A 13430-nucleotide genomic window follows, 5' to 3' on the forward strand; every position below is an offset into this window, starting at 1 on the left:
GGAAAGGAAGAACAAATCGCTTTGGATGAAGTTTAAAGGATGACAGAGAGGATTAGAAGAAATGGATCTTGAAAGTCCTAATTTTAGATGAAGTTGTCTTTACGTTTGAACTATTAAATGGTGTCAGAAAGTATCTGTACTTATGCTATGAAGTTGATAAAGGGACAGCAATTATGCCCTTTTGGACACAGGTATCTCACCCTTGAGTTCAGTGTTACCACCATCTTCTCATGAGATTGCTGTTGCCTTTGTAATGTGTCAAATTATTCTCTTGTAGGGACCTCCAGGCATTGAGGGAGAGTCTGGTCTGCAAGGTGAACCAGGTGCAAAGGTAACCTTCTAAAACATAGTGGAGAGTCTCTAAACTTTCATCATTGAATCCCCTATACTTGCTACCATTGAATCCCCTACATTTGCCAACTTGAAAGAAGGTGGAAGCCCCCAGAGAAAAATTTGGAACTCCTATTCCTTATGACAGCAGTCCCCAACCTATTTGTCTGGCACCAGGGACCAGTTTCATGGAAGAGAGTTTTTCCACAGATGGAAGTGGAGCAGGGGATGGTTTCAGGATGAAACTGTCCCACCTTAGATCATCAGGCATTAGATTCTCATAAAGATTGTGCAACCCAGATCCCTCAAATGCACAGTTCACAATAGAGTTCATGCTTCTGTGAGAATCTAATGCTGCCACTGATCTGTCAGGAGGTGGAGCTCAGACAGTAATGCTGTGTCACCAGCTGTTCACCTCCTGTTGTGCGGCGCAGTTCCTAACAGGCCTTGGACAGGTGCCCTCTACGGCCCAGGCGTTGGGGAACCGTGCCTTATGACATGCCCTCCATAATTAGCCATGCAGTCTTAGTAGAAAAGAGTTTAATCTTTCCCTTTGTTTCCTCAGGGAGATGTTGGACCTGCAGGAAGTGTTGGAGAACCTGGGGAACCAGGTTTGCGAGTGAGTGCCCACTGGAAACTCTTTTAATACACTAACCCCCTTCTTTCAGAGACTCAAAACTTATTAGTCTAAACACTCAAAAAATAGGATAATAAACCTTTCTGATACATTATAGAAAATGTTTGGTTTTATTTCATAATTTCAAAAGCTGCATGTCAAATTTTGTCCCTATTCTAATTTAGTAGTATTTAGAGTCTTAACCTCGTATGTCCTTTTCTCAAAATCAGGTATACTTTGTAGAACCCTTACCAAAAACGTGGAGTCACTGTGATTGTCACTAACGTCAGCATTAAGAAGAAATTCACAAGTACCAGTGATCAACTCTCAGAATAGTTCGTGACCTAACAAGACAGATAAAAGATTGAAATCTAATTTATAGATTTAATTTGCTCTAAAAAAATCAAACCTATGATCATGCAGGGTTAACAAGATGCAAGGCCATAATTGCAAATTGTTGCAGTTAGATAGCTTTGAGAAGTTATCCTAATATAGATAGCCTTTATTCTGAGCTGTGGTAAGGAGTTGTTTCCTAAGATAATAGTGCCCAAGATAATTTTAAGAGACATTTGTTCACTAAAAGGCAAAGTAGGGAGATATATTTTGTATCTGGCTTCTTTCTTTTTACATTCCCTTTTTTGTGTGGAGTGGGGTGAATGAGAAGTGAGGATAATAGAAATGTCAGTGATAGAAAAGATGGAGCAACGATAAAGATGCACTAATTAATTTACTTTTAAATAATTTCAGTATCAAGAAAGCCAGTCCTACTTTAATAGCTTTGTAAAGTATGGCTCTACATTTCTGCAAGTTCCATATCTAAAAGACAACTAAGTAATGTACCAGAGCCTTAATCTTTACCTCTCTATTGAAAGGGAGAAAATGTGGAAACTCTAAAAATCTGGTAGAGTGGTCATAACTGAATCAAATTATATTAACCCATGTAAATTCAATATAGCAAAGCACTATAATTTTATGAGATGCAGTATTTACATTTCTTGAACTCAAAAACACAAGTCTAGCTGTATAAAATTCTAGAGCTACCAAATGGATGTATATTACTTTAATTATCTAAAATTTACTAATATTCTGGGATCATCTTATATTTGAATTTATGACACTCTGAATCATGAAAGCATCTTCAGAGCTATTCAAGGCAAATTAAATCATGCTCATTATACTGTCAAATCCTCTTTAGAGATAAAGTAATAGAAATAAGTGAACACAAATTTGTTATTTTCCATATATGCTGTGGGCTAAAAATAAAATAAGATAAATGATATAGCAAAAAAAAATTCAATCGTACTGTTTCTGCTACAAAATAGGGTGAACCAGGAGCTCCTGGAGAAGAAGGTCTCCAAGGAAAAGATGGGTTAAAGGTAAATTATACTTTTAACATTATATATAAAATAGATGCTTTGTAAAATCTTTAAAATATTAGACATCATTATTTTTGTGTGGCAAACAAAAACCTGCTTTTTGTTGGCATAATTATTTCACTGTATTCTTTTATAAAAAAGTTTTTTATTGCATTACAGGGAGCTTCAGGAGGAAGGGGACTTCCTGGAGAGGATGGAGAAAAAGGAGACATGGGCTTACCAGGAATTATAGGGCCCTTGGGTAGATCAGGCCAAATGGGCCTTCCGGTAAGTACTGCTGGGTTCACTTTCAAATACTAAGTGAATTCACTGCCTGTATGTGTACACATGCACACACCTACACATGCTCTGACCTCCTTATATATCCAGTGGGTAATTGTATATGTGGAACTGTGGCTTGAGAGAAGGACAAGTCAAGAACTGATTATCAGCCCTCCTAAGATCCAAAGAGGAAAGATGCTTTGCCCATAAGCCATGTAACTTCTGTCATAAGGCATTTATAAAGGAATGTTTTATGTTGTCTTGAACTTAGTTTGATTAAATATTTTGGATCTATATTCCTATAACGGACATTATTGTTGTAGAGTAATATCCCAGCTCCAGGATGAAACAAGAAATTCTTTGCAACCATTTGTTATTACTTATTTGTTATAATAAATTTTGTTATTACTTCAAGGGAAGTTCTAAACATCATATTGAACAAATTATCTCACCTCAAGACAAATGGAAGATGTGAACAAATAATAAGAATAATGGTCAGTCCTGTAATCCCAGCACTTTGGGAAGGCAAAGTGGGTGGATCACCTGAGGTTAGGAGTAATAGACCAGCCTGGCCAACATGGTGAAACCCCTTCTCCACTAAAAATACAAAAATTAGATGGACGCCACGGTGCATGCTTGTAATTCCAGCTACTCGGGAGGCTGAGGCAGGAGAATCGCTTGAACCCGGGAGGCGGAGGTTACAATGAGCCAAGATCATGTCACTGCACTCCAACCTGGGAGACAGAGGGAGATTCCATCTAAAAAAAGAGAGAGAGAGAGCGAATAGCATCCTTTTTGCTTAAATGCTTAATTTATATTTATTATAGTCTTCCATATTATAGCCTATCTGGTCATTCTATTGTTTCATTTTACTGTTCCCTTTTTCTTGTCTTATATCTTTAAACATGGGTTCTCCTCAGAGTTATTGTCTTTACTTCTCTAAATGTTCTTGCCTTCAGAGGTATTCTCCTATCTTGGGAGTCATCCCTTTTGACCCTACCAGAAAATGGTTTCTCTTTCTTCTGTACTCTGGCAGTTTTATTCTGCCTTTTAAAGATTGCAACATTTAAGCATGTGGGTCTCTTCCCCAAGAGAAAGCATAGCTCTTCAAAACCAGATGCTCTGTCTTTACTCCTTCCCATAAACCACAGTGCTTCTGTGCTCCAGTATTTCCACATGGGAGCTCAGTAAAAGATGAGGAACTAATTATGAGTAAACTGATCATGCAGGCAGACTAGAAGACAAAGTAATGGTTTACAGAGTTTATAATTTTCAACTTTTTTTCTGTCCTTCTCTTTTCCTCTGGTTTCTAACCTGCAGATCATTGAATGGGCCCTGCCCCAATCAGTTCAGTTAGGTTTGCAGGACTAAGAGGAAAGCTCTATCTGGAAGAAAACAACAAATATCATAAATGAAACACAAGCTAGCTGTCTCACCATTCGTTTTTATCAATGACTATAATTCCTTTAGCAGCAATTAAAATAATATTATAGTACATCTACCCCCAAATAATGGCATATTTCAAAATAACATTTGACGAATGAAGATAAACCGGAAGTATCAGATATTTTTGAGCACTGGCAAATGGCAACATTTTTCTCTTCAGTTTTACAATAGTAATAAAGTGCCCATTTCTTCTCTGTCCTGCTCTCAGTCCTGAAGAACTGTGATGGGTGTTCCACCACAGCAAATACAAAGTACTTAGGAATCCCCAAAATTATTTATTTGTTTATTTATTTATGAGATGGAGTCTCACTCTGTCACCCAGGCTGGAGTTCAATGGCACAATCTAGGCTCACTGCAACCTCCGCCTCCCGGGTTCAAGAGATTCTCTTACGTCTGCCTCCAGATTAGCTGAGACTACAGGCATGCACCACCATGACGGGCTAATTTTTATATTTTTAGTAGAGACGGGGTTTTACCATGTGGGTCAGGCTGGTCTTAAACTCCTGACCTCAACTGATCCACCAGCCTCAGCCTCCCAAAGTGCTGGGAATACAGGTGTGAGCCACCGCACCCAGCCCCCAAAATTATCTTAGACATCATTAGTCCAAACGTTAAACAATGTAATTTCACTTATATACTGTCATAGAATCCTCCCAATAACCTATAGATGTTATTATTTCCTATTTTACAACTGGGAAAAAAACTTAGAAAAAGCTAAGAGATTTGTACAAGGTAATATAGCAGATGGCACTGCTTTATTTATTTACTAAAGAATAAAGAAATCACTAAAGAAATTATTAATAAAGAATCTTTTCCTTTAGACAGAGTCTCACTCTGTCACCCAGAAGTTCAGTGGCACGATTTTGGCTCACTTCAACCTCTCCCTCCCGGGTTCAAGCAATTCTCCTGCCTCAATCTCCCGAGTAGCTGGGAGTACAAGCACCCACCATCATGCCCACCTAATTTTTGTATTTTTATAAGAAACGGAGTTTCACCATGTTGGCCAGGCTGGTCTCAAACTCCTGAACTCAAGTGATCCTCCCACTTTGGCCTCCCAAAGTGCTAGAGTTACAGGCATGAGCCGCTACACCCAGCCATTGAAGAACTTTCTTTATTTTCTGGATTTGTGTCTCTAAGCCTTGCTTACCCATAGGTTAACCAGCTTTGGCCCCATATTTTTCCTCTCTAGAGTTCTTAATAATTTTCATATTTGTTAAAGGACTCATCCCTCTTCCATTAGCATCACGCCTGTACCCACAGAGAAGCCAAGTAACAAATGCCAAGAAAGTGTGATTATCTTCCTGATAATTCTTGTCAAATTTGTTTTTAGGTTGGAAAAGCCATGAACAGTTATTCATATTTTAGCATGTATTTTTATTTTTTTATTTTTATTTTTTTAAATTTATTTATTATTATTATACTTTAAGTTGTAGGGTACATGTGCATAACGTGCAGGTTTGTTACATATGTATACTTGTGCCATGTTGGTGTGCTGCACCCATCAACTCGTCATTTACATCAGGTATAACTCCCAATGCAATCCCTCCCCCCTACCCCCTCCCCATGATAGGCCCCTGTATGTGATGTTCCCCTTCCTGAGTCCAAGTGATCTTATTGTTCAGTTCCCACCTATGAGTGAGAACATGCGGTGTTTGCTTTTCTGTTCTTGTGATAGTTTGCTAAGAATGATGGTTTCCAGCTGCATCCATGTCCCTAAGCATGTATTTTTAAAAACTCAACTAGCATAGTTCTCTAGCAGAATCCTAAGTGTTTGTAGGGAGGGGAAAAACAGAATTAAGAAAAGGGAAGGTCTAAACATATACCATAGAATAACACAGCAAGGAATCCCAAAGAGGAATGATACAGTATGACAGTTAGTGACGAGTGGAGCAGAGATGGAAAAGGTACTCAAAACAAGTCATGGAAAAATGATAAACACAGATTTCATCTGCTTCATAATTTTTCCCAGGAAAAATCATGCCTAGTACACATCTTTGGTGCCTTTTTTTAGTAACACCACATGTGTGTTTTTTTATTCTTTTTGTTGTTCTCCTTGGAATTTTAAATGGCTTTCAGCTTATAAACTCAATAAAAATACCATGGCATATTTTTTCAAAAGAATTTTGCGATCCAAGGAACTATTGCTTAATCAGACAGCCTAATGCCGGATTTATTTTTGCACTTTAAAAATTCTTCCTTAGGCAGTGTCACAAAGATGCTACCTTGGATTCTTACAAAATAAATAAGAAAGAGAGTAAGAGAAAGAAATAAAACTTTTTTTTGCAAGAAAAGAAAAGATCTCCTTACTTCCTAGAAGATTGAAGAATGAGATCTGGATTGAAAAAATAAAGCAAGAGAAGCATCAGTAACGAATTCCAAATCCAGGAGTTAGATTTCTTTAAACAGAAAAAAAAAATTGTATATTTTACGCTTGAATCTTGTGCTAAAATGTTCAGTTGCCTAAATGCATAACTCTGCATGAGAAAAGAATTGGGAAGCATCTGAAAAGAAGCATCTGAAAAGAAACATCTGCCAGACTTATGGTCTGTTATCTATGCTAAAAAATCTACCACTGTGTTATCTAAGATCTGAGCAGACATGCAACTATCAACTCCAAAGTTGGGTGTATTAAAATGAAATTGTCCTGTTTCATATGTTTAGGAGAAAATTTGGTTGGATTTATTGAAATGTGGTTTTTACTACCTGTTTAAGGTGGTATGATAATAGGTAGAGGTGAATATCTTAAGGGAAGATAAAATGAAATAAAGTGACCTTCTCGAATAAGTTTTTTAAATAAGATCTTAAAAGTGAAGTCATAAAGATGAGAAGAATATCAATAGTTAGAAAAGAACGATAAAGGAGAATGGCTTAAACCCAGGAGGCGGAGCTTGCAGTGAGCTGAGATCTGGCCACTGCACTCCAGCCTGGGCGACAGAGCCAGACTCCGTCTCAAAAAAAAAAAAAAGAAAAGAACGATAAGATATACGTGTTTCTTGATTCTAACAGTTTCCTTGGAAACAATCAGTTGGGAATTTAGGGTCAATGGCAGTAAGTGGCATTATGGAGTAAATGATTATCTAAATCTTTATCTTCAGAATGGTTTCTGTGACTCTGGTGTTAGGCTTGTTTATTCTGAACAGTTTCATCATAAAGCAACACAAATAGCAAGCCCTGCACTGACCACTGTGTCCCTGATCTCCCACTAAAGAGCTGTACATTGTTGAGTGAGTCATTCTTTAATTTATATGTTCACACATGACACAAAATAAAGGGGTTGGAGCTATGCAGAACTTCCCAAGATGGTTGTGTCAGGAGGGATACTAAGTTAGCAGGGCCCCATTTTTTTCTATTCCTGTATCTATCAGGAAAGATCCTTGTATGTTTTTTTAACATAGATTTTTAACATAGATTTTCTAGGAAGTAAAGGTTCTAAGGCTTTAAAAAATGCATGGTCTTAGATTTTCTAAACTTTTATTCAGCCTTACAGACTGTGATTCTATAAAATATTTTTGTTCATTTATGAATTCAGTGAGGTTTTTGAGTACCTTCTGTAAGCCAAGAACTCTACTAAACATTAGGGATACAGTGGGGAACAAGACTACCAAGTTTCCTGATCCTCAAATGTTATAATCTGATGAAGAAGACTGACAGATTAAAAGATCACTGCAGACTGTGATAATACAATAATGGAAATAAACATAGTAATGAAAGAGAATAACTGATGATGGGTAGAAAAGTTAACTAGTTAAAGATAGAGAACATATTTCAGCTAGGGTAATGAGAGAAGGCTTCTCTGAATAGGGGACAGTTATATTGAGACATGAAGAATAAAAAGGAACCCATCATGCAAAGAACTGTGGGAAGATCCTTCAAGACAGATGAAGAAGCAAGGGCCGAGATATAGAGGTGAGAATGAGCTAAGTATTTTTAGGAAACTGAAAGGAAGCTATTACAGCTGCAGCATAATAAATAGTGAAAAGTTGTTTGAGATGAGCTTGAAGAAATAGGTAGGAAGTAGATCATGAAGGACTTTTTAAGCTATGATAAGAAATTCGGGTTTTATTCAAAGTGTGGTTAGTGTTATTGGCTATCTCAAGAAATGAAACAAATTACAGGAAAAGAACAAAATAAATTTCATTTAGAAAAGCACATCATATGCCAAGACAATTCAATGAGAGAAAGAATGGTCTTTTCACCAAATAGTGCTGGAACAACTGGATAACCACATGCAAAAGAATAAAGTTGAACCCTTTCTTATGCTACAAAAAAAATGAACTCAAAATGAGTCACAGACCTAAATGTAAGAGCTAAAACTGTAAAAGTCTTAGAAGAAAACATAGGAGTATGTCTTCATGATAAATTGGACTTCATTAAAATTAAAAGCTTTTTGGTTCATAGGACACAATCAGGAAAGTAAAATGTCAACCCACATAATGGGAGAAAATATTTGAAAATCATATATGATAAGGGACTCATATCCAGAATATATTAACAATATGATAATAAGATAATTAACATAAATGAAAAATGGACAGACTTAAATATCTCCAAAGAAGATATACAAATGGCTAATAAGTACATGAAAAGATGCTCAATATCATTACAAATATCAGGAAAATGCAAATAAAAACCACAGTGAGATACCACTTCATACCTACTAGGATGGTTAGTGTTAATGAGGATATAGAGAAATTGGAATCATTATACATTGCTGATGAGATATAAAATCTGCAGTTTCTTTGTAAACCACTTTGTCAGTTCTGCAAAATGTTAAACGTGAACTTAACATATGACCCAGCAATTCCACTTCTAGGTATATATGTCCAAGAGAATTGCGTTTAAACAAAAACTTGTACATGAATTTTCACAGCACATGATTCTCAAGAGCCAAAAAGTAGAAACAACCCAAATGGGCATCACCTGATGAATTAATAAATAACATGTGAAATATTGTTTGACAATAAAAAGAAATGGTGTACTAGTACATGGTACATAGATGAACCTTGAAAACATTATGCTAAATGAAAGAAACAATTCACTAGAAACCACATATTGTATCTTTTTTTTTTTTTTTTTTTTTGAGACGGAGTCTTGCTCTGTCGCCCAGGCCACAGTGCAGTGGCACGATCTCGGCTCACTGCAAGCTCCACCTCCCGGGTTCACACCATTCTCCTGCCTCAGCCTCCAGAGTAGCTGGAACTACAGGTACCCACCACCATGCCCGGATAATTTTTTGTATTTTTAGTAGAGACCAGGTTTCACCGTGTTAGCCAGGTTGGTCTCGATCTCTCTGCCTCCCAAAGAGCTGGGATTACAGGTGTGAGCCACTGCACCCAGCCCACATATTGTACTTTTATAGGAAATATCATAAATAGGCAAATCTATACATACAGAAAGTTAGTGGTTGCCTAGGGCTAGAGGGGTTAGAAAGAAATGGGGAGTGACTTCTTATGATAATGAGATTTTGGGGGGGAGTGAGGAAAATGTTCTAAAATTGATTTTGGTGATGGTTGTTCAACTATGTGAATATACTAAAAATCGTCGAATTGTACACATTAAATGGGCACATAATTCATATACATGATATGTGGATATCATGTATGAATATATACATATCGTGACTGCCACATATGTAAATGTGAATTATTCCTCAATAAGTCTGTTTTAAAAAATAGATTTGAAGTGATACTTCTGAGATAAAACAGCTACTTTCGCAAAGTCTAAAATAGGGAATCCCAACTGGTTCCTCTATTTTATTAGTAAGCAACATCAAGCTGACTATTCTCAATCAACATGACATAGATAAATGACATATATAAATTGTATAAAATAGCATTTTTAAAAAGATGGGGTCTTCCTATGTTGCCCAGGCTAGACGTAAACTCCTGGGCCCAAGGAATTCTCCTGCCTCAGCCTCCCAGATAGCTGGGACTGTAGGCACACATCAAAAAAATAGCATTCTTCTTTCTGTAATTATTGAATAAATCCATTTTAGCATGCACATTGTAAAACAAAAGTTGCTATTTTTCCTATATGCCCTGGAAACCTCTGGATACACAAATGGGTTGCAGTGGGCAATGTTAACTTTTAAAAGCCAACATTTTGGAGCAAAATATTATTTACACATTTCAGGAAAAGCACTAAAATAAACTAGCCTACTAGCAGTGGAAATTTACACTTCCTCCTAAAAAAATAAAACAACAACATATCCTTGAAGAGAAAAATACTGAACAAATAACCAGGGGGTTCTTTCTGATTATAACAACAAGAAAATACCATATAGAAAAAGGCAACCCCTTTTCTCATACATAATGGGTTTTTTAAATATGTGCAGAAGTTTACTGTGCAAAAATTTCCTAATAGATTCATATGTTCTGTTCCCTAGAAGCTGAAAAATATTATTAAAATCTCTCACTATACTTTGCCTTTTACTCACAAACCTTGGTTTTACTTTCGACATTTAATGCATGTTCTTTAAAATATTATTTTCTTACAAGTGAATACGTAATAGACTAACTTACTGTCTGATTAGGGCTAATTATTTTCAACTTTGGGCATACATTCTGTCACTCATTTATTGATTCATTAAATATTTATTAAGCCAGACACAGTTATAAATGTTAATGTTACAGCAGTGAACAAAACAGACAAGGTTCATGCTGTCATGAAATTTATAGGAATTTGTATTCTAATGTGGGAAGACAATGTGAACATGAGTGATAATTCTGGTAGTGATAAGTGCTGTGAAGGAAATAAAGATTGAGTGCAGTGATTCATGCCTATAAACCTGGCACTTTGGGAGGCTGAGATGGGAGGATCACTTGAGCCCTGGAGTTCAAGACCAGCCTGGGCAACATAAAGAAACCCCCATCTCTACCAAAAAAATTTAAAAGTTTGCTGGGTGTGGTGGCTTACACCTGTGGTCCCAGCTACTTTAGAGGCTGGGGTGGGAGCATCTGCTTGAGATTGCTGGGAGGTCAGGGCTGCAGTGAGCCATGATCATGCCACTGCACTCCAGCCTAGTGACAGAGCAAGACCGTCAAAAAGAAAGAAAAGAAAAAAGAGAAAGAAAGAGAAAGGAAGGAAGGAAGGAAGGAAGGAAGGAAGGAAGGAAGGAAGGAAGGAAGGAAGGAAGGAAGGAAGGAAGGAAGGAAGGAAGGAAAAGGAAAAGAAAGGAAAGGAAGAAAAGAGGGAGGGAGGGAAGGAAGGAAGGAAGGAAAAGATAGAAAAGGGAAAGAAGGGAAGAGAAGGAGGGAGGGAAAAAGGGAAGGGAAGGAAGGAGGGAAGAAGGGAAGGAAAGGAGGGAGGGAGAGAGGGAATGAGGGGGGGAGGGAGGAAGAGAGGGAGGGAGGGAGGAAAGGAAGGAAGGAAGGAAAAGATAGAGAGAAAAGGGAAAGAAGGGAAGAGAAGGAGGGAGGGAAGAAGGGAAGGGAAGGAGGGAGGGAGAGAGGGAGTGAGGGGGGGAGGGAGGAAGAGAGGGAGGGAGGGAGGAAAGGAAGGAAGGAAGGAAGGAGGGAGGGAAGGAAGGAAGGAAGGGAGAAAATATGTTACTGGGATGTGGAGTGACTAGGTAAAGGGGTTACCTATTTGGCATGATCACAGAAGTACTACCTGAGGCTGCATTGAGACAGGCACCTAAGCATAGAGAAAGCCACCTATGTGATTATCTGAGGAAAAGAGATTTCTAAATAGAGGGAATATCTAATGCAAAGGCCCTAAGGCAGAAGGGGTCTTGATCTATTTTTTAAAAAAGGAAAGAAAAAAATGGGAAAGAGCCCTGTGTCTAGATTATAGTAAATAATTGGAAAACATGATGTCAGAGAAATGGTAGGAGTCAGATCATAGAGTATTATAGACCATGATAGGAGGTTTAGTGATTATTCTCATTGCAATGGACAGTCATGTGGAAGGTTTTGAACAGAGAGAAGGGTATGATTAAAATTGTTAGTGATTATGTGGGCTATTGTGAAGAAGTGGACTATGGGGTTAAAAGTAGACCAAACCACTTATAAAACTTTGGCAGTAGTCTAGATGAAAAATGATGGTGGCTTGGATTGAGAAAACACAGTGATAGTGAATAATGATCAGATTCAAAACATATTTTAGAGGCATAGCTGACTGAATTTGCTCCTGGTTTAGATGTTGAGAAGATGGGATAAAGTAATAAATAATAAACCCTAGATTTTAGCCTGAGCAACTGAATGGATGATCATGCCATTAAATGTGTAACAGAGCAACAAATTTGTACTTAGAGATATGCAAATATGTAATTAATTTATTTCTGGCTCATCTGCTTTTTCTCAGAAGCTGCTACTTACTGATTAGTGGAATGCAGTGGGGTTGGGGGGACAGATGGCAGCAGGCAAAGAGAAAATTTAAAATCCGATTCAGTTGAATGCTTAAACTTAATCTAATCATATAAAGTAGTAATTTCTTCAGGTGCTCAGACTTGAGTCCTTGACCTCTCTCTTTTACTCCTTTCCAACATTGAGTCTATGTGTCTTGTAATGGCAAGGATGAGGATGCCTTGGATATTGATGCAGTTGTTATTCATGCTAATTGGGACAGGGTAATCTTCCCTCACTGCCTATCCTGATGGTTTCTGGTGATGATGTTTGTGTCTAGTAATTTTCTTTCTTTCTTTCTTTCTTTTTTTTTTTTTTTTTTTGGAGAAGAGGATTCCCTTGCTGAACTGGTCTCACATCAGGTCCCACTAATTTCTATAGATGTCTCTGAGGTCTGCTGTGGTCCTTATTCAGTACTAGCCAAGGAAACCTGCTCTTCAGCCCTTATTGTAGAGCTATATATTCCTAGAGTAGTGATCACTCTGTTCCTGCCACGAACTTCCCAGCTGTTTCTGAGTTGCCATCTACATCATATAGGAATCGAAGAGTAGCTCAGGAAAATGTAACCATATGGTCTTCCTCATTTTGACTTTGTTGAGTAACCATATTGATGGGGCTACACACCAGGTGATATCTACAGAAGATACCTTTCCAAATTCCAAATGAGTAGTCGGGAACAAAGATCTCTCTCTGACAAAACTCAGAAAAGGGAAAATATGTCTCTCTCTCTCCTCCTTTGCCTTCCCACATTCTCCTGGAGCCAAAACAAACAAACAAAACCTCTGTGCTTATCTTTACTTCCCCTGTGTTATATTCTCATCCTTCTAACATCTAGTAAAAGCCTTATGGTAATACATGGAAAGTGTCTTTTCTATCACAGGACAGCTTTGTGTGCTAGGTGCTCCAGACTCAACTTGTGAAATGTTAAAAGTTGGAAACAAGGAAAATAGAAAAATATTATTTTAAGGCATTCAGCCTTTGGGCATACAGACACCTGAGGCTGAACAGGCAAAGTCCTCATATTCAAAGAGGCAAGAAAGAAAACCATTTTACTAA

At 37.6% G+C, this 13430-nt stretch overlaps 1 protein-coding gene across 6 annotated transcripts in view; it reads left to right on the forward strand.

Moving 5' to 3' along the window:
* COL24A1 (collagen type XXIV alpha 1 chain) overlaps nucleotides 1–13430 on the forward strand; it is a 400532-nt gene that overhangs the window by 273184 nt on the left and 113918 nt on the right. For all 6 annotated transcript variants that reach the window (XR_012418180.1, XM_015433402.4, XM_065519318.2 and 3 more), the window contains 4 exons: nucleotides 278–331; nucleotides 896–949; nucleotides 2269–2322; nucleotides 2482–2589. Coding sequence is in view for 5 of the 6 variants with exons in the window: in XM_015433402.4 (XP_015288888.3) it covers nucleotides 278–331; nucleotides 896–949; nucleotides 2269–2322; nucleotides 2482–2589 (270 nt within the window). In the remaining variant the exon portion in view is untranslated. The remainder of the gene's footprint in view (nucleotides 1–277; nucleotides 332–895; nucleotides 950–2268; nucleotides 2323–2481; nucleotides 2590–13430) is intronic.

Source organism: Macaca fascicularis, chromosome 1, assembly GCF_037993035.2.
Source record: "Macaca fascicularis isolate 582-1 chromosome 1, T2T-MFA8v1.1".
Classification (NCBI taxonomy): Eukaryota; Metazoa; Chordata; class Mammalia; order Primates; family Cercopithecidae; genus Macaca; species Macaca fascicularis.